General features: G+C 33.4%; 1 protein-coding gene and 1 pseudogene across 2 annotated transcripts; both read right to left on the bottom strand.

The window, feature by feature from the left end:
- Positions 1–862: 862 nt before the first annotated feature.
- LOC143537226 (ATP-dependent DNA helicase At3g02060, chloroplastic-like) lies at positions 863–7,354 on the bottom strand (annotated as a pseudogene). The gene is made up of 13 exons (XR_013136009.1): positions 6,758–7,354; positions 5,961–6,186; positions 5,422–5,667; positions 5,191–5,325; positions 4,977–5,101; positions 4,735–4,874; positions 4,214–4,284; positions 3,961–4,122; positions 3,768–3,854; positions 3,471–3,644; positions 3,320–3,364; positions 2,254–2,610; positions 863–1,329 (listed from the first exon to the last, which is right to left on the bottom strand). The product of XR_013136009.1 is annotated as an ATP-dependent DNA helicase At3g02060, chloroplastic-like (transcript).
- Positions 7,355–9,152: 1,798 nt separating this feature from the next.
- Positions 9,153–14,429, bottom strand: LOC143537180 (nudix hydrolase 13, mitochondrial-like). The gene is made up of 5 exons (XM_077031002.1): positions 14,284–14,429; positions 10,812–10,908; positions 10,631–10,714; positions 10,383–10,532; positions 9,153–9,630 (listed from the first exon to the last, which is right to left on the bottom strand). Exons 1-5 carry the CDS (start codon positions 14,355–14,357, stop codon positions 9,385–9,387), a joined length of 651 nt encoding a protein of 216 aa, XP_076887117.1. The 5' UTR covers positions 14,358–14,429; the 3' UTR covers positions 9,153–9,384.
- Between the last annotated feature and the right edge of the window lie 4,202 nt (positions 14,430–18,631).

The following is an 18,631-nucleotide window of genomic DNA, read 5'->3' as shown; positions in this document are numbered from 1 at the left end:
GTTGGTTCAAATTCAAATTTAGTTTCATAAATGCCAAACTCAAATAGCTTTAAATCTGGTTGGATGACACCCCTAGCTAGGGATCCAGGGATGAGCAAATTCAGTATTGGTACCGGTACCGAAATCGGTAAAGTTTTGAGTTTCGGTACCGGTATTTCCCAATTTTACATTCAGTACCGGTACCGAACCGAATATTTCAGTACTGGTACCAATAATTTGCGATTTTCGGTATCAGTATCCCTACCCTTGGGCTAGTTATTATTATGAAGAAAGGAGAAAGTAATGACTTGTTGAAGGTTTGACTGTTTTAATATTATTTTCTTATTGTGTTGACTTTTTTAATTTTTGTTTTGAAAAAACTTGTTATCTAAGTTTCAAGTCATTAGGTAGGTGATGTTACATTAAATTGGAAAAACAAGTCCAGTATTGGGTATGTTTGAATAAATAATTGAAGGCTCTTCAACTTGTTTATTTGATGCAGGGAAAGTTAACGTATAAATGAAATTAACGTGTTAAACGTGAGAATCAAATAAAGTAATTATGTAATTACTCTACGTTGTAATTATTTAATTCCTGCTGACAGTGCTTGTTATTTTTTCATTTAATCTGAAATTAAAAATGTATAACGATCGCTATCATATCCATGGAGCAGTATCTTTCTTGTCATATATACAATTATCAAATTTGAATCATGAAAGAAATTTATAGTTCAATGAATAATAGAATATTACAGCCTCTAATTGCATATTGTACAATTAAGATTATGAATGTTAGACATTTCTCTTTTTCAAATTGTTTTCGAGAAGAGATCAACTCTAAATAAAGATCAAATCCTATAAAAATTCCATAATTAATAAATAAATAAAAAGTCTATGAATAATAATTACATTAAGCCAGTAGTTGTGCCAATTAGCTACATAAACATTCATGTATAATACTCCTATGCCACCATCTACATGAACCATGCTGGTATGTCAGTTGCAGCCGTCACACAGTCCGGTGGATGAATTGACGATTTACAAAAAAATGGCAGGCCAATTCCAAAAATGTGCATGCACCATACAAGTATATGCAGCATCAGCCTGCACCGTTCGTGGTCCTGGCTTAAACCGTATTGACTAAAAAGGCTAACTTTGGCTCGGTTCGGTTAGGTTAGGCTAGGTTGCATCCGCAAAAAAAATACAAAACTTGAACGCTTCTAGCGAGCATACAGTTAAAAGAGTTCCCTTAATATCTTATAAGGGTTGGCAGTGCAGAATGAAGCTCAGCCAACAACTGGAATATCCAAGCAAGAAGCTGATCTTTAGGTAGATCTATAAGTAATTCCGCCTGTAGCACACGTTCATTAGATATTTGGAATGCAAACAAATAGAGGTGACAAAACGGACAGGCGGGTTGACCCAAAACATCTTTGTCCAAATTTTTATACAATTAGCGTGTTAACGATGATTGAAAATTTTATATTAGTATAATAACCATCTTAAGTTTAACAAACATTTATGAGGTTTAATGTGTTTAATACATACTTCTTATATCGTGCTAGTAAATGTAATGCGAATTTGCTTTTTATGTAAATGTACAAAGAATCTTTTCAACCGGTTAATACAAAATATTTACCATTTTGAACCAAAGTATGCAATTTGTTGTTTTAAATGGTAAGAAGAATTGTTGAAGAGAGTATGCTGCAATAAATGTTTCAAATTGCATATTTTGGTAAAATATGGTAAATGAGCCGAGCCCAAGCTTGAGCTCAAGTGCTTCAACCTGGCCCATTTCAAGCCTCTTTCTATTATTTATTACTTATTTAATTACTTTATTTGCATACATATATAAATATTCTTTTTTATATTTGTTTTACATTTTAAAAAATAATAGTTTTGTAATACAATTAATATATAATAATAATAATAATAATAATAATAATAATAATCATTATTATATAACTATGATAAAAGTAACTAAATAGTATAATATGTTATAATTTATAACATATTATACTATTTAGTTACTTTTATCATAGTTATATAATAATAATTATTATTATTATTATTATTATATATTAATTGTATTACAAAACTATTATTTTTTAAATAAGAGAGCTCGTTTAAGCTCGTGAGCCTAATCAAGGTCAGTATATAGCTCAGAATATGGGCTCACACTCGTTTAAGCATGGCTCAATTCGAGCTTTTAACGAGCCGGTCTTGAGTAGCTCACAAGCGACTAGACACATTTACAACCCTAGCTTTCTCGTACCTTAATCTGTTCTCCTTCAAAAACAAGCATATTGCGGTGAATATCTGACAGCATGGCATCACGTATCATCTTGAAAACTTGCTGACTCATGTTTGTCGTCATTATGATGGTTTTGCCCGTCACATAAATTCTGTTGATCCCCATATCGGCTGCCATTCTTTTCACGTATAACTTTTTGAGTAAAACTTCCATGGCATAAGGCTCTTTTCCGTACTGTCGCCTTAGATCCACTGTAAATTCAACCAAACTAGTTGTGTCCTTTTCTGCAGCTTTCTCTGCACCGTTTATTATTTCTATGGGATTGTCCAGATAGTTTATGTACTCGGATGAGAGACGCGGGTTTAAATCCAACTCAAACTGACATAAAACATGCAGTTAAACGTCACCAACCGACTAAAACTTAAATATGTTAAACTTTAAACCCCCTATGAAAATATACAAGTAACTGTAATTGGATACACATTTACATTTTATTGGTGTAGAAAGAGAATATTCTTGGAATACAAAGGTCTTAGTAAGTCAGTAACATGATTTACAAATATAGTTACTGTTGTATCAATATTTAATAAATATGTGAATCATGAAAATTTGATTTGATTTGATTTTTATTGTTACACCAACAAAATACACTTTTTTAGGTGTACGCCATTTTGGTGTTTTGGCACATACATTATAAAAAAGATGGAACTTTATCGTGCTGGTTAAGCCAGTCCAGCAACACTTTTCTGTTCATTTTTTGTAATTTGTAAATAATTTATAGCTCAATATGATTACAAAAACCGCCTTATAAAAATCTAAAGAAGGTTATTGTAAATTAAACGATTTAGGACATTGTTGATTGTAACTTGTAAGGTACTAAGTGTTAGGAGACCATTGACCCGTTAAATGACCCACATGACCCATTTCAATTTTAGCTATTATTTAACATTTTGACTCATTGTCAGTTAAATTTAACCCACATTGACCCATTTCCGTATAACTAGGTGAAAATGGCCACATCTATCGTCTCTTATAAGCCAATCAAGATGTTACTAGTTACTAAAATAGCATTATGCGTAAGACATACCTTGACAGATTGGAAAGGAACTGATCGGGTCCGATGTACATCAACCTGGTTTATAACAGCAGCAAGATTTTGCAATTAAGTTAAAACTGTAGCAAAGTTGCACATAAAAATGAATAACAATAAAAATAATAATAATTATAATAAGTAATACCATGGATAAGCTTTCAAAAAGCATTTCAAAGAACAAATCAATGCCTACATTGTCAACATCCCCGGTTTGTTGGACGCCAAAAATATTACCAAATCCCCTTATAGTCATGTCTCTTTCTGCAAGTTGCAACCCTTGACCAAGATCTCCACATTCTTCAAGAGCTTCTAGCCTTTTCTGTAGTAATATTGCAAATGATTTAGTATTATGATTTATGAGACACTAAATGACTTCTCAGTTCTCAGTGATTTTTTTTAATATTATTTTTATAATTTTGGGTGTAACAGAAGGAACCCGTACCATTGCTGCTGGAGAAAGCAACTTCTTGTTGGGGTAAAATAAATGAGCATGTGCTTCCTTATTCGACCTTCCCATCCTTCCACGCAACTACATAACAAAATCATTTAACAAAAAAAAAATTAGAAAGATATGTTCTGTCGCATACATGATAAATGTTTTTAAATACAGCTATAAAAACTATATTATCAGAAACCTGATACAGCTGCGCGAGGCCGAATTGCTGAAAGTCTTGGATTATGATGGTGTTAGCATTTTGAATGTCGAGTCCACTCTCTACTATATTTGTGCAAAGTAGAATCTTAATTTCACCATCCACAAATCTTGCCATGGTTGTTTCCAACCGTTTGGAATATAGCTGCACAAAAGATACACGTAGTTTAACCATAAACAGATTTTTAATAAATGCGTAATAAACTAATAACAACGCATAATAAATAAAGATTTACTTGTCCGTGAGCAAGGGCAATTTCAAGATCTGGAAATGTTTTCTCAAGAAATGGCATCACCTCTTCAAGACCTGTAGAAATATGAAGTCAAGTTTTAAGTTTGATTTTAAAGAGTCGATTTAGAAAACATGAAGCGTCTCCATATCCAATTGGGTGGGGTGTGCAACAGGTCAAAACGGGTTGTGTTAGCCCAAAACACTTGTTTGTCCAAAAACATACATTTTTTTTTTCAAATAGTTGAAGCGCAAAATATTATTATACACAACAATAATCTAATTTCTTAAACTGTATGCATATAAAAATATATTTTCACACAACTTTCAACTCATTCGGCACACTTGACCGCTTCTCTGTTTAGTAAAAAAGAGTTGCTTGACCCATATGGCCTGTTACACATATAAATATATAATATAATCCAAATTGACTTAAATCATGTACAGAATGAGTCAAAATGGCCACCTGTAGCAGATATATGTCTATAACTTGAATGTGTGCAAATACGCTCATTTCATAAATTTTACCTTGAATACGAGGCAAAACATAGAAAACCTGGCCCCCACGGTCCAGCTCATACTTGATTGCTGATATAACCTTTTCCTCACTGTACTCTGAAATATAGGTTTTTACAGGAATTCTTTGAGGAGGTGGAGTTGAGATCAAACTGGCAAAGAATTACAACCAAAAGAAAGAGTTATTATTAACTGTTTCACAAACTAAATTATGTTTTACTGTTTCATACATTATCAATATTAGCATGTATTACCTGCAATCACGAAATCCAGTTAATGCTAAATAAAGGGTCCTTGGAATAGGTGTTGCAGAAAGACTTAGAACATCGACTGAAGTTTTCAGTGAAGCAATCATCTCCTTTTGTTTCACACCAAACCTCTATAAAGCAAACACATGTTATTTATATTTGATTGTAGTAACTCATTTCACATTCATATATTCTTTAATATCAAAAGATCATAAGAAACCTGTTCTTCATCAACTATTAGAAGACCCAATCTATCATATGTGACTCGGCTACCAAGAAGCGAGTGAGTTCCAATAATAATAGTCAGTTCACCGTTTTGGATTAAATGAAAATATTCCTCTCTTTCTGATCTGGTCTGCAAGCTGTAAAATGTTAGGTTCATAACAATGTGCTAGTTGACTGTAGTGACTAGATGCAACATTTAATTAATAAAAATTGAGATTATTATCACCTGATATCTGCTCATAAGTCCAACCCTAACGTTAGGGTAGGTGGAAAATCTCTCTGAAATAACTTCAAAATGCTGTCGAGCCAAAACAATGGTAGGTGCTAACACCATAGCCTGTTTCCCAGATGAAACCACATAAAATAAGGCTCGTTGAGCAACTTCCGTCTTCCAAAATCCAACATCTCCACAAATCAATCGATCCATCGGAGTTTCTCTCTCTGTTAAATCCTTTTCAACATCGATAAACGCCTGCACGAGCATCAAGATTTGAGGACATAACTTTGGAATAATCACTAACATCTAGAACAAGGAAAAGGGATTATTGGAACATATAGTATATGTATCAAAAACAACTTTTTCACTTTTCACAAACGGATATCTACCAGCAAACGTCTCATACAACAATGCAACCGTCATTTCCGGTGTCAAATCTCCTATAAATATAGATAAATCCAACCCAGTACATGCTCTGATATCATTTAAGGTAATACTAATAAGCACTAAATATTATATGTTCCAATAGGATTTAGATAGAGAGAAACCTGTTTCTGATCAGGAGTGGGCTTGTAAGGAAATCGGGAAGCAAATTCAGCCATGGCGGGATTCTTTGGGTATGTAGGCCTTCTTAACCTTAATCTGTTTAAATAAACCTCCATCAAATCAACAACCATTTTTTGAACTGCAACCTTTCCTTTAGTCTTCCTCTTCTCCCAAACACTCGTATCCTTCAATCTCCCCAATCCTCGAGGAGCTCCACTCTCATTTGGACTGCAAATAACCATCCAAAGTTTTCCAAACACAAATGTAAATCCAGTTCTAACAGCTAGTGGTGAGCAATAACTGAACCATTAACCAAAACCGAACCAAAATTAACCGAAAACTGGTTATCTAGTACTCCTGGTTAAGCGAAATTAACCGAACCGAGTCACTCATATTTTCATATATTTCTAACTTTGATGCCTCTATTTCATGTAACTCTAAGCAAAAATTTTAGCCCAAGTTTAGTTTCGGTTATTGACCTAATTTAACCGAACCGAACCATACATATTTCATACATTTCTAACTTTTATACCTCCGGTTCATGTATTTTCGTATTTATACATTCATTTCATGTAATTCTAAACAAAAAATTTAGCCCAAGTTTGGTTTTAGTTATTAAATATTAACCAAATTTAACTGAACTGATACCGATTGGTTAATAAAACAGATTAACAGACAACTTCAGCTTCTGTTTAGGCTAATAACCGAACTGAACCGTGCACACACCTACTCTACTATCAGCATACTAACCAATTCAAATACAAAGAACTAAACATATAAACAATAATCAGTTACATACAGATTATATCGATAGAGATACTTGGATGCTTGTTTAACCGGGAGCTTAGCAACTCCATCAGCATACTGAATGTACACATAATCAATAGGAGTCACATCACCTTCAGGCACGCTAGGCCTAATCGCCATAAACCTCCCTATTCCAACTTTCTTATGAACTACATAATCGCCTTCCTCGAGACTAAACGGATCCACTCTATAACTAAAACTACTACTACTATTACTATTACTATCAGCATTATTATCTAAACCACTCGAACGACGTTTTTTAAGCTCACGAAGTCTGCGTTGTTGCTGCTGTTTGATGAGCTGGATGTAGTTATTAATATCTTCGTCAGTTAGGTTAGAATTGGAATTGGAATTGGAATTGGAGTGTTTTCGTTTAGTGAAGTGTTGTTTGAGAATTGTGTCATTAAAAGTTGAAACGAGTGGTGTGGTTAGTGTGAGTGGCGATGGCGGCAAAAGCGGTTAGAGATGAATTGCGGTTAGAGAAGATTGGTGTAATGAAGAATGGAGTTTGTGAACGGAGTGAAGGAGTGTGAGGACGGTGTGGTGGTGGTGGTAAGAGAGGATTGATGATAATTAAAGTGGCCGCCATGGCCGGAGACAAGGGGCTCCGGAAGCTGATGATGATGATGATGATAAGCGGAGGACAAACAGAATCGTGCCTTTAGCTTATCATTAATAAATTATTACACATGTTTCTATTATATTGATGTATTTAGAGGCACAATTTATAATTCGACATAAGAGGGTTTGGGTTTTTCGGTGAAATTCTAAGTTTGATTCTTCACTTGTGTTATTTCTGGTGGAGGATTAAGCCAATGAATGTTTTGAGTTAGGGCTTACGAAGTTGACAATTCAAATCTCGAGCCCCCACTCGGGTTTCTGTTGTGTTGGTGCCCGAGAGTTCTACTCTTGTGATGACATAACAATTGTCAAGTGACAGTCGATAGAATGGTTTTTTGGGGAATGCTCAAGCAAAACTCTGAAGCTAACGTGAGCTTGGTTATGACAATATAGTCTGGTCGGAGGGCAGAAACATGACTCTTCAATTTGAGAAGTGCGGTGGCCTAACGCAAAGAAAGTTGTCGTTTAAAAAAAAATGACAATGTAACGATGTATTCAAATTCACCCATGTTATGACGGAAACTCAGCGGGAATTCGGTCAATATCAGTTCGGTTCATTACTAAAAAGTCGTGGCATGGACTATGGAGTACCATATATCCATATGTAAATAGGGGTGTTTGGGGTTAGTTGTGTAATTAATAGAACTTAAGGGTTTCCATGTAAAAATTATGTGTTAATTTATCATCATCATCATCATTTGTACTCAGTAAATTTCCACCACCAACAAAGCTTGTGAGATGGTGTATGTATATCAACAACCTTTATAATCCAATTCGGGATATTCTTGGACTATGGATATAACGTTCCATAAAATATCTTTTGTGTTCTTACAATCTGATTTCCTAAAACATTTATGGGTCAGGCTAAACGTACCCTCTGGTTGCTTGTCATACCCCCTCCCCCTTATGGAAAACCAACTTTCATATTACCCATTGAAATCATATAATTACCAAATTAGCACAAAAATAAGAATTTCGCATTATTTTTTTTACAAGTTGCGTTTTTTTAATGATTTCGAGTTTAGGGTTCAGGGTTCGGGTTTAGGTTTTCGGGTTTAGGGTTTCGGGTTTATGGTTTCGGGTTTAGGGTGTTAGGTTTTCGAGTTTCGGGTTTATTTTGTAAAAGATAAAGAGGTAAAATAAGGATATTATAAATATATATACTATTAAAATTAAAAAAAATATTATTAATATTTACAATATTAATACTAAAAAAATAAATTAATAGTAATGCTTGATAGTTTTTAATTTGATATATGTAGTAGAGATTATTAAATGAAAAAAATATTGTAGGGACTAATATGTATATAAATAATGTTAAGAGATAATAATAATTCATATAATAAGTTAATGGAGGTGTATATTTAGTAAAGATGGTGTGTGTGTTGGGGTGGGGGGGGGGGTACATTTAGCAGTACCCAACATTTATATTATAAGGTATACTTCCAAGTTAGGAATGAGCAAAACAGATACTAGTACCGATACCGAATTAATACTATCAATATCGAATCGATACCAAGTTTAGAGATTTCAGTACCGGGACCAAAAAATTGATAAAAACATACTGGTACCAAGAATTTAGGCTCTTCATAACTTTTTTTATAAAAATGTATTATCGTGATTATACCATGGAGGAACCCACTAATCAAACAAGTCTAGTTCCCTGGTACAACTATAAGCTACTTTTTGGATGTCTGAGATAACTTATCCAAGCAACTTATCTCAAAAGGGAATTGAAGTTGGGTTATTCCAACAGCTTTATTGTCATTTACAAAAGGCGAAAGAAATACCAAACTTCGGACGAGTACAAATCACTCGTTTCACGCATGTACAACTTTGGTTAAGAGTTTCAAACACAACAAGAATCTGCCATACATGATCATCCTGCAACCTCCAATGAGCTATATACATGTCTATCTCTAAAAATGACCAATGGGAACAATACACAATTCGAAAGGCGGTTTTTTTACCCGTTCATAAACAAGAAAGATACAAAAACTACCATAAAATGCTAGCAGGAACCATTATGCCATATGTACCCCTAGATCCATTAACATGGCAATTGTTTGACATTAGTTGAGAATCTTCATCTTCTTTTGTCATTGGCTTATCTTCTTTGTTAACATTTTTTGGAATTTCGTCTTCCCTCTTGTTTCCACTTTTTTCTATCACTTTTACAAATTCTTTCAGTGCATTTCGCATCCAGTCGTACCGACATACTGCAAATGCTTCTTCAATCACCACCTGTGACATGACTCCAATGTAAATTCCTTCATCCAGACATTAAACTTTAAAGAATAAAGACATTGTTGAACAAACCCTAAGGACTTTCGTCGAATTCTCACATAAGTTTCTGGACTTCATTTATACAAGATTAAATCCCTTAACTTTTAGAAACTCAAAGAAAAAGTCCTCAAACTTTATTCTTTTTAACAAGGGTTAATGCCATTAAAAAAACCAATATACTTTCTAGTTTTCTACGAAAAAGTCATTTAACTTAGTTTTGATCAACTTGTAAAATTACATGAAAAAGTCACTAAACTAATGTTAGTTTAGTGATCTTTATTTTAAATAATGATTTTTGAACTCTTAAGCAGGTCAAAATTTGTTAAAGTGACAAAAAGTTCACATTTTTAAAGTTGACCAATTTAAGGTTAACATGTCATTATTTTTATTAGATTCAAAAGTACAAGCATTTTAGCCAAGTTTAAAGACTTTAGTATATAAAAACTAGTTTAGTGATCTTTTCCTGTACTTTTTACAAGTCGAGGGACTTTAATATATCAAAATTAGGTTGAGCTACTTTTTCGTGAAAAATAAGAAAAAATATTAGTTTATATGGCATTAACCCTTTTAACATATATGCTCTTTTGTTCATTTTGCATGATTTCTCTAACAGTTAAGGTCCAACAACTTCATATGTAACACCTTAAGGTTTATTATAAGTTGTTCATGCTTTGCATCAATATAGAACCGGGTTGTGGCATAACACTTACCCATTTTCTGTTGCGGTTATTTTTTTCCGGCCATGTTTCAAGCTCTTCGGTCACTTGTAGTGCAAACATGTATCCCTTGCATCCCCCTTCTTGACTACAAGCTTCTTGTTTACTCTTACTTCTAAATTCCCACACTCCAAGACTATCTCCCTGCATGCCAAAAAACCGTCTTATGTGAACTAAATACTCAAATTAAATAATATATATATATTATTAGCAGGAACTATAATGTAGCATAAACAACCTACTTGAAGAATTCCTCTTACTCCAGCTTCCTCTAAAGCTTCACGACATGCGGCTTCTTCAACAGTCTCATCACTCTCCCACCCACCCTGCGTATTATTATAAAGCAGGATTGTTTATTACACCATGTATACATTGTTTTAATAAAACGTAACCAAATTGAAAAATAATCAGAAAAATAAGTACCTTTGGGAATACCATGTCATCACGGTTTGGTGAAGACACCATTAGTACTTCTATTCTGTTCTCATCTTTCGTCTTGTCCTGTCTGTATGGAATACACCTGTTGTATAGATGCCAAATTAAAATATAGAACATAAGTTAACAGTTTCATACGCATGCTATAATAACATATGCACATATAGCCAATTAAAATTTATAGTTTGCTTGTCTAACTAAGTTAACAATTTCAAAATTAAAATAAAAAAAATTGCCTGGTTTGTCCTATGCTAGAGCATTTACTTTTTTGTGCTGTAGTTATCTACATAAGTCAATAATTAATTATTGTTAATTCTTCTTGCCTCAATAATAGAAGTGGGCACTTCTATCATGGCCCGTGTTTTCCTTCTAGAGATTATTGTAGTAATTAGTGGTCCAAATTTCTTGGATAAGGTAGTTTAAACTGTTTATAGGCTTTTAGCAATAAAAAAATATAAAAGATGGCAAATTTTCACATAAATTGTTTAAATTGATCTCTCTCCTGCTATTAACACAACTAACTAAAAATTGTTTTTTTTTTCTTTAATGCCAGATGCTCGGGCTCAAAGTTAAACGAGCCGGCTCAGCACGCTTATCTTAACAAGACGAAATTCTGAGATCAAGTTCGGCTCATAAAAAGCTGGAGCCAGCTCGTTTATTTCTATCTTCTTTTTTATTTTGTACTTCTTATTTCTCACATTGACACATATAAAAAAAACAAAAATTAATATTTTTAACATACACATAATGCATAATGCAGACTTTATAAACTACAGAATATAGTAAAACTTGGGTTATAACTTTAGGTTATTTTTTGTGTATATTAAAACTTGGGCTTTAATCTAAACGAGCGAAATGACTGAGCCACGTGCCAACTAACGAGTGAACTTACCTTGGCTCGTTTAATTTCGAGCGAGCATTGAGCCAGAGCTTTTAGATAACCCTACTTATATATAATAAAGAAAGAACTTTGGTCAACTTAGTCAACATCTACGAAGCACTAACTTTAATGATAATCACACTGCAACATCTCAAAGAAAGCTCTGCCCTAACAAGTTGCAATAATTAAACAAACAAGGCTTATAAGATCTCATTTTTTCCATGCTATTAGTGGCCAGCATTATATAAAATAAAAATACTTAAGCTTTATTGTCTGTTTGTCTAATTAACAATTATTACTGCATTTAAATACTTCCCATGTTTTGTCTCATTCTAAGAGTAAAAACTCTTTTGGCTACAGTTGGTCATGACCCATGATTTCCTTGTAGAAATCCTAATGAGCACTTGTGGAATATTAGTGCACGTTTGGCATTGCGTTTTGAAATTGATAATATTTGATTGATTACGGATCAAATAACCTGTTTATTAAATTTAGTTCAGGAATACACGCAACAAAACTGATTCTTATTATCTGATTATTAATAGTTCATTTCACATGTAACCACTATACCATGTAACCCTTCATGATACCATCAAATTAACCTACTATTGTTTATTCAATATTGCATAATCACTTTCAAAACTATATGCTTAACATCCTCTAAAAGACGTAACGACACAAAATCCAGCATACGGGCCATATAGGACGTGTGAAAGATAGGAAAATAACCATATGGGTCGTGTGAGGGGCAAATCATACGGCCCAAATGATGTGACCCCGTATGGTGTGGTAGGCACGTTGGTGTATAATATTGGGGATGGTGTTTCTATAACAGGACCCCCTTATTCTTTACCAAACATCGATACAACAAATACAGTCCAAAACAAGAAAAGGCTTAACATGACTAAAAGTACAAATGTGATTAAAGCTATCAATGATTGTGGGTCATGAATACAAAACTGCAACGTGCTCAATCTCGGACCTCTAATATTAACAGTACTGATATTTAGTTATTTACTAAACAACAATTAGAGCTGTAAACGAACCGAACCAGACGGACAGTTCAAGAATGAACACTTGACTGAACAAAATTTCGCGTCTATGTTCGTTCGTTAAGGAATTGAGCTTGCCCGTTTTCGTTTGTGTCTGTTCATTAATTTTGTAAACGAACGCTTACAGACACAACAAACGTAACTAGGCATAAACGAACACAAAGGAACGTATATTCATTTGAGAATAATGATCACTAAATCAACACAAAATTCCGGAAGTACACCACATAATATCCCAAAAAAAAGGAAGAAGAAGAAGAAGAAAAAAACTTAACATAGCAATCATAAACATAATCATAATCATATTAAAATAGCAATACTAAAAAATAAGTAAATAAATATATACAGTAATAGTAAAATTCTAACAAATGAAACTACATATAACCGGACGAACATAAACAAACATTAACGAACGTTCACGAGCACAATAGAACATACGCAGCCTCTGCTCGTGTTCATTAACCTTACCTAACGAAATTCTTTGTTCATTTATTAAACAGACGAACTATAGAGGTAGGGTACTAAAAAGACCCAAATACCCTTAAGTAACACCTGCGAGTCAACCAAAAACATGTCACAAGTCACCCGCGGGACATAAGAACCATCCGCATAGATCATCCGAGGAAGAAACACCCTCGTGGCACATGCGGAAGCATCCTGGCACCCTCAAGAGTCATCCGCAAGAAAGAATATCTTTCCGCGTAAACGACCACGAGGTAATGCCCCGGGACAGTTGTCAATAACCAATTACCTTCCAGAAGATTTGCCAAGATGCTTTCTTGAGCATTACGGGATCCTTAGGCCAATCAGCCAATGACACCTGGCAAGGTTGTTATAACCGTGCACATGGCCAGTATTGCTCCATTAACCAATGATAAAGAGACACGTGTCCAGGTTGTTATACATGCACATGCAACGTATAGCCTGAACCTATCATATGAGGGCACGTGTCCAGACGATTTTGAGAGCATCTTCTAAAGGGACAGCTGGCCCAATCATTTCCCCACATCCTTCGGCTATAAATACCCTCTCAATCATCATGAGGTATTCATTCACTCCAACTGTACTCTCTCAATTTACTTAAGTACTTTACTCTCGTCAGAACTGTACTTATTCTCACGCCGGAGGGTGGTTACAGGAAGACCCCCCCTCTTGTCATTCCCGTAACGAGCTCACGGTGTTTGTTTTGCAGGTTCTCGTCACTGGACTTTGGGAATTGTGTTCATATCGTATCGGCAGTTAACCGTATCCTATCATGTGGACTCATTGGATCTAGGACCCATTAGTGGGGAGTAGACCCGTGTTTCTTCATTGGCACCATCCGTGAGACTCGAACCCACGACCACGTGGTTATTAACGTTCACGAACATTAACGTTCGGTTCGTTTACGGCTCTAACAACAATTATTTTAACTTCTAAATAAATCAACCAGTAATAATGCAATTTAAATAAAATATAAACAAACAGTAAATATATATGTATCACAAACAAATTGAATTGAAATCAATTAGGTTAATGAAATGAATACCCTGAAACAAGCCGGAGATTATTATCGTAACGTTGAAGATGACGACCGGTTCTGGCTACAATTGATGACGACATGATATAATAATAATAATAATAATAATAATAATAATAATAATAATAAATTGTAAAATCAATCCATAGCGGTTTATTGAGAATCTGAGTGGTGGAATGGAATGGAATGGAATGGAATGAAATGAATTTCATAGATTGGCAAATGGCGGTGTAATTTGCAAATTAGAACGAAGGCAAAATTAGGGATAATAAATAAGAAAAGAAAATGAGGGGTTTTACGGGGAACCATTATTATTTATGGAATAAAATTGGTGACGATGGAGATTCATAATCTGTCAACTCCTCTCTCCCTCCATTTCTTATTATTATTATTATTATTATTATTATTATTATGTCAGGATTTTGATGTTGATGCTTTGTCCATATCACACACCAATATTTTATTTCCCACAATATATCAAACCGGGTTTTACTTACGGATTCAACTGTATATGTTGATTTTGATGTTTTTATGTCTAAAGGTTCGTACCGGCCTATTAACTGGTAACGCTGGATTTTGCATATTAGGTTGGTATTTTGATGGTTTGTTCTAAAATATCAATTTAAACCTGAACGTTTTAAATCTGAAGAGACTTTTGATATTTTGCGGCCCATATTTTTAAAAAAATATTTTTAACTTAGCGAAACGAGTATACTTTTGGATTATTTTTTGAACATCGAGTGCTTTTGTATTATATTTTTTATTATGAATCATATGTTTTTGGACTATTCTTTTAGTTGAAGTTGTAACTGTATCTAATTACAATGTAAATTATTCAACCTGGTTGTTATATCATTTTTTAAGTCAATTCAATATGAGTAAAAACCGGGTTTTAAAATATTGCCCGTCATTAAAAAAACGTTCTTTAATCAGATTTCAAACTTAAAACTTTTTATGTCATTTGAGCCCGATGCCAATTGTCGACATAACACAAATAATAATGCGTTTACTTGAGTCAACGTCCCTACCAAAGGATATATATACATACACACTTGCTAGACATGCATTTATTACATGACATAATAATAATAATAATAATAATAATAATAATAATAATATATTTTAATTAGTGTAAAATAAAGTACATGTTTTCAACTTGATTAATTCCTACTTATGAATTAATTGCATCTTTTAGATCATATCAAAATGTTCTGACTCCCATTTTATCTCATTTTTCCTTAAGTTCGGGAAGGTGTTTTCACCTTTTTTTGGGATCAAAATGCCGCATATTCATTCCCGACTTCCACATTTTTATTCTTGCAAACCGGCTTTCAATTCCCCGCTTCCATGGAAAAAAATAAACCCCGAATCCGAGGGTGGTGTCCAAAACGAGACCGGCCAGTTGGCATGCTCTTAACGATAAACGGTGATATCAAACAACTAGAGAAGATAAACAAGGAATCAATCATATCAAGTGTAATCCCACCAATAGTAAAGCTATAAGTATGGTTTGTGTAGGGTGAGATGTAGGCATACCGTACCTCTATCCAATGGGATAGAAATGTGCCTTCCAGAAAGACATTCAGCTCAAAGTAACATTGTATGAGAGAATATAAGGGGCAAAATAGTTGAAAAAGTTTTGATACTAAATAGTTACCTTTTCGCAATATATATAACCTATTTGATACGAAATAGTAATATTCTTTTTAGTTTCTTTAATTGCAGTTAAACCTTCCACGCTACTAGAAGAAGGAACAGGAAGTAGTGTGATCTTTACTCTTATGGAAACAAGTTAAGAAGACTATACAAACTAGTTAATTGAGTAATGAAGAACAAATGTTTTGGTTGAAGTAGGGATGAGCAAATGAAACTGGGTGCTATCTAATGTTTCAGAATCTGTATAGTTTGGTTTGGTATCAGTATCGGTATCAAGCTTTTAAGAAAGTCAGATCGGTGCTGGTATAGTACCAAGCTCATCCCCGGGTTGAAGGACAAATCACTCTTTGGCCTACTAAAACCACAATTAATCTTTTGTTTCTTAAAAAAAAACATTTAGCCTAGTGGTATTAAAGAATTAGATAATAGTCATAATACTTTGTCGTTCTAAAGGGTAAGAGTTCAAATTTTATACGTAACAAAAAAAACTTCATTAAAAAAAACATTTATGTTTATTATGGTAATGACGGTATGAAATTAACCATCGGTTCTTCAACATCTCTCATTATTGTGAGTACCATAGTGAGGAGTGTGTCATGATTGTCATCAAACACCATGAATATTTATCGGATGGTATGTGCTTAAATATGATATGACCGTCAAATAATATATAAAAAAAATCAGTATGTTATAATATTCAAACAAACTAGCATATTTGTAATTGTGCATGGTCATAATATTTGTTTTTCTTTCATACTTTGTCTCTACACCATCTATAATTGGTCCAAACCTTGATTATTAGACTTAAATTTAAGTCATTTAGATTAGAGGTAACCCTAAAATATCATAAAAAAATGTATAAGAAGTTAAAATGATGGATTTCCAAGTCATGCATAACTCATTAATAATGTTTATTAAACACACCAAGGCCCATTCATACTCAACAACCCATTTCACACACCTTCACATTCATGATTCATGTACCAAGAACCCAACAAGAGGTTGAAACATGCACTTGTCTTCTTTCATTTTTGTTGTTAACATAGACATTCAAAGAATCTTTATCTACATGACTAAAATCATTACTAAATTAGTTATTTTAAGCAAATATTTAACACATTCATTAGTTAATTAAGCTCTAATTTTTATATCTTATCTTATCTTACTCTACTAATAAACAAAAATAATGATGATGATGTGTCATAACTATATTAAATCATAATTTATAATCTCTATTCTCTTTAATTCATGTTATTCATGAGTCACGGGTTGAAATAATTTTAGTGATTGGGTTATAAAATAGCCTATTTTTCATTCTAATATTATAATATTTCATCTCATTTGTACTAGTTATCAATGAGTCATGTGTCAAAACCATTTTGACAGTTGGGTTATAAAAAGTCACGAAATTAAAAATAAAATATTGGTTGAAGATCAAACAAGTAAAAATATATAAAAGAAAAAACAAAAAAACAAGTAGAAAATAGTAAATAACAATCTTTTTTCTAAGTTGTTTTGTTCCTTTAATTTTGTTCATTTATTTCAAATAGTAAATCCTATATTTTATCATTTGATAAATCTCGTGTAATACACGGGTTCAAAAGCTAGTTAAACTGTATATGATAATAAGGAAAATTCTAGGGACATACCTTTTTTTTCTAAAACCCACCAATACGCCCCGCCCCGTGTAATGAAATTCTAGGGACATACTTTTTTTTTTGCTAAAAACCCACCAATACTCCCCACCCCGTGTAATGAAATTCTAGGGACACCTTGCTTTTTGCTAAAAAAACCCATCAATACGCTCCGTATAGTGTTATACGGGACGTATAGGCTCACGTATATTCTCGTATAGCACTATACATGGCGTATAAAAGGGTGTCCTAATATAACCCTTAAGTTTATCCGTCTTTATCATCCGTCCTTATCATTTTCATATGCATACGTGTCACATAGTTAATGTTTTCTACTCTTTTCTAGAATATAAATTACGTGTATACACGCACATGCCATTTTAGATATTGTCTATTTCCTTACGTGGTCTATTTCCTAATGTTTAATTTTAAAAAATAATATCTAACTTATAATTACCTACCATAAAATCCTAGGTGTCGCTCTCAGGTTGTTCCCCATATTCTCTAAAGCCACCAGATTGCTTGATTTATAAATAGGGGTTTCTCATGCATTTGACCCAAATTCACGAGTATGAGTCTCACCAAACCCGGATAGTCTTTAAATGGGTTATAACATCTTATCTATTTGTAAACTATTTCATAAGCAAACAATAATTTTCACGGGTCATGGGTCTCACCAAACCCGGATAACCCTTAAACGGGTTATAATATCTCATATATTTGTGAGATACCCCTTAATTATCAAAGAATAATTTTCACGGGTTATGTGTCTTACCAAACTCTAATAGCCCTCAAATGGGTTATAATATCTTATTTATTGACACTTTCATTATCAAACCCTAATTTAATTTATTTGCTTTACATGTTCTTCGTTGCTGGTCTATCATCTCTATCTTCGGTTAACTTTCGATACTACCCACCATCGTCAACTACATCAACGCCTCTTTTTTTTTTCATTAGACAAATATTTGTGTTCATGTGTGTACATTTAAAAAAATCAGCATGCTCGTGTTCGTGTATGTTTGTTCTTTAAAAATCTAAAAAACCTAAACATCTCAACTGATAAA

The sequence above is a fragment of the Bidens hawaiensis genome, unplaced genomic scaffold (genome assembly GCF_021521415.1).
Source record: "Bidens hawaiensis isolate Kalapana, Puna unplaced genomic scaffold, B.hawaiensis_p1.1 tig00011151_1, whole genome shotgun sequence".
In the NCBI taxonomy this organism is placed as follows: domain Eukaryota; kingdom Viridiplantae; phylum Streptophyta; class Magnoliopsida; order Asterales; family Asteraceae; genus Bidens; species Bidens hawaiensis.
This window is presented reverse-complemented; position numbering and strand designations above follow the sequence as displayed.

Excerpts from the sequence above, each read along its gene's own strand:
- LOC143537180 (XM_077031002.1), bottom strand. The coding sequence starts at position 14,357 with ATGTCGTCATCAATTGTAGCCAGAACCGGTCGTCATCTTCAACGTTAC. Across the intron at positions 10,533-10,630 it reads GAGTAAGAGGAATTCTTCAA|GGAGATAGTCTTGGAGTGTG; the intron begins GTAGGTTGTTTA and ends TTTGGCATGCAG. Across the intron at positions 9,631-10,382 it reads ATAACCGCAACAGAAAATGG|GTGGTGATTGAAGAAGCATT; the intron begins GTAAGTGTTATG and ends GTCATGTCACAG.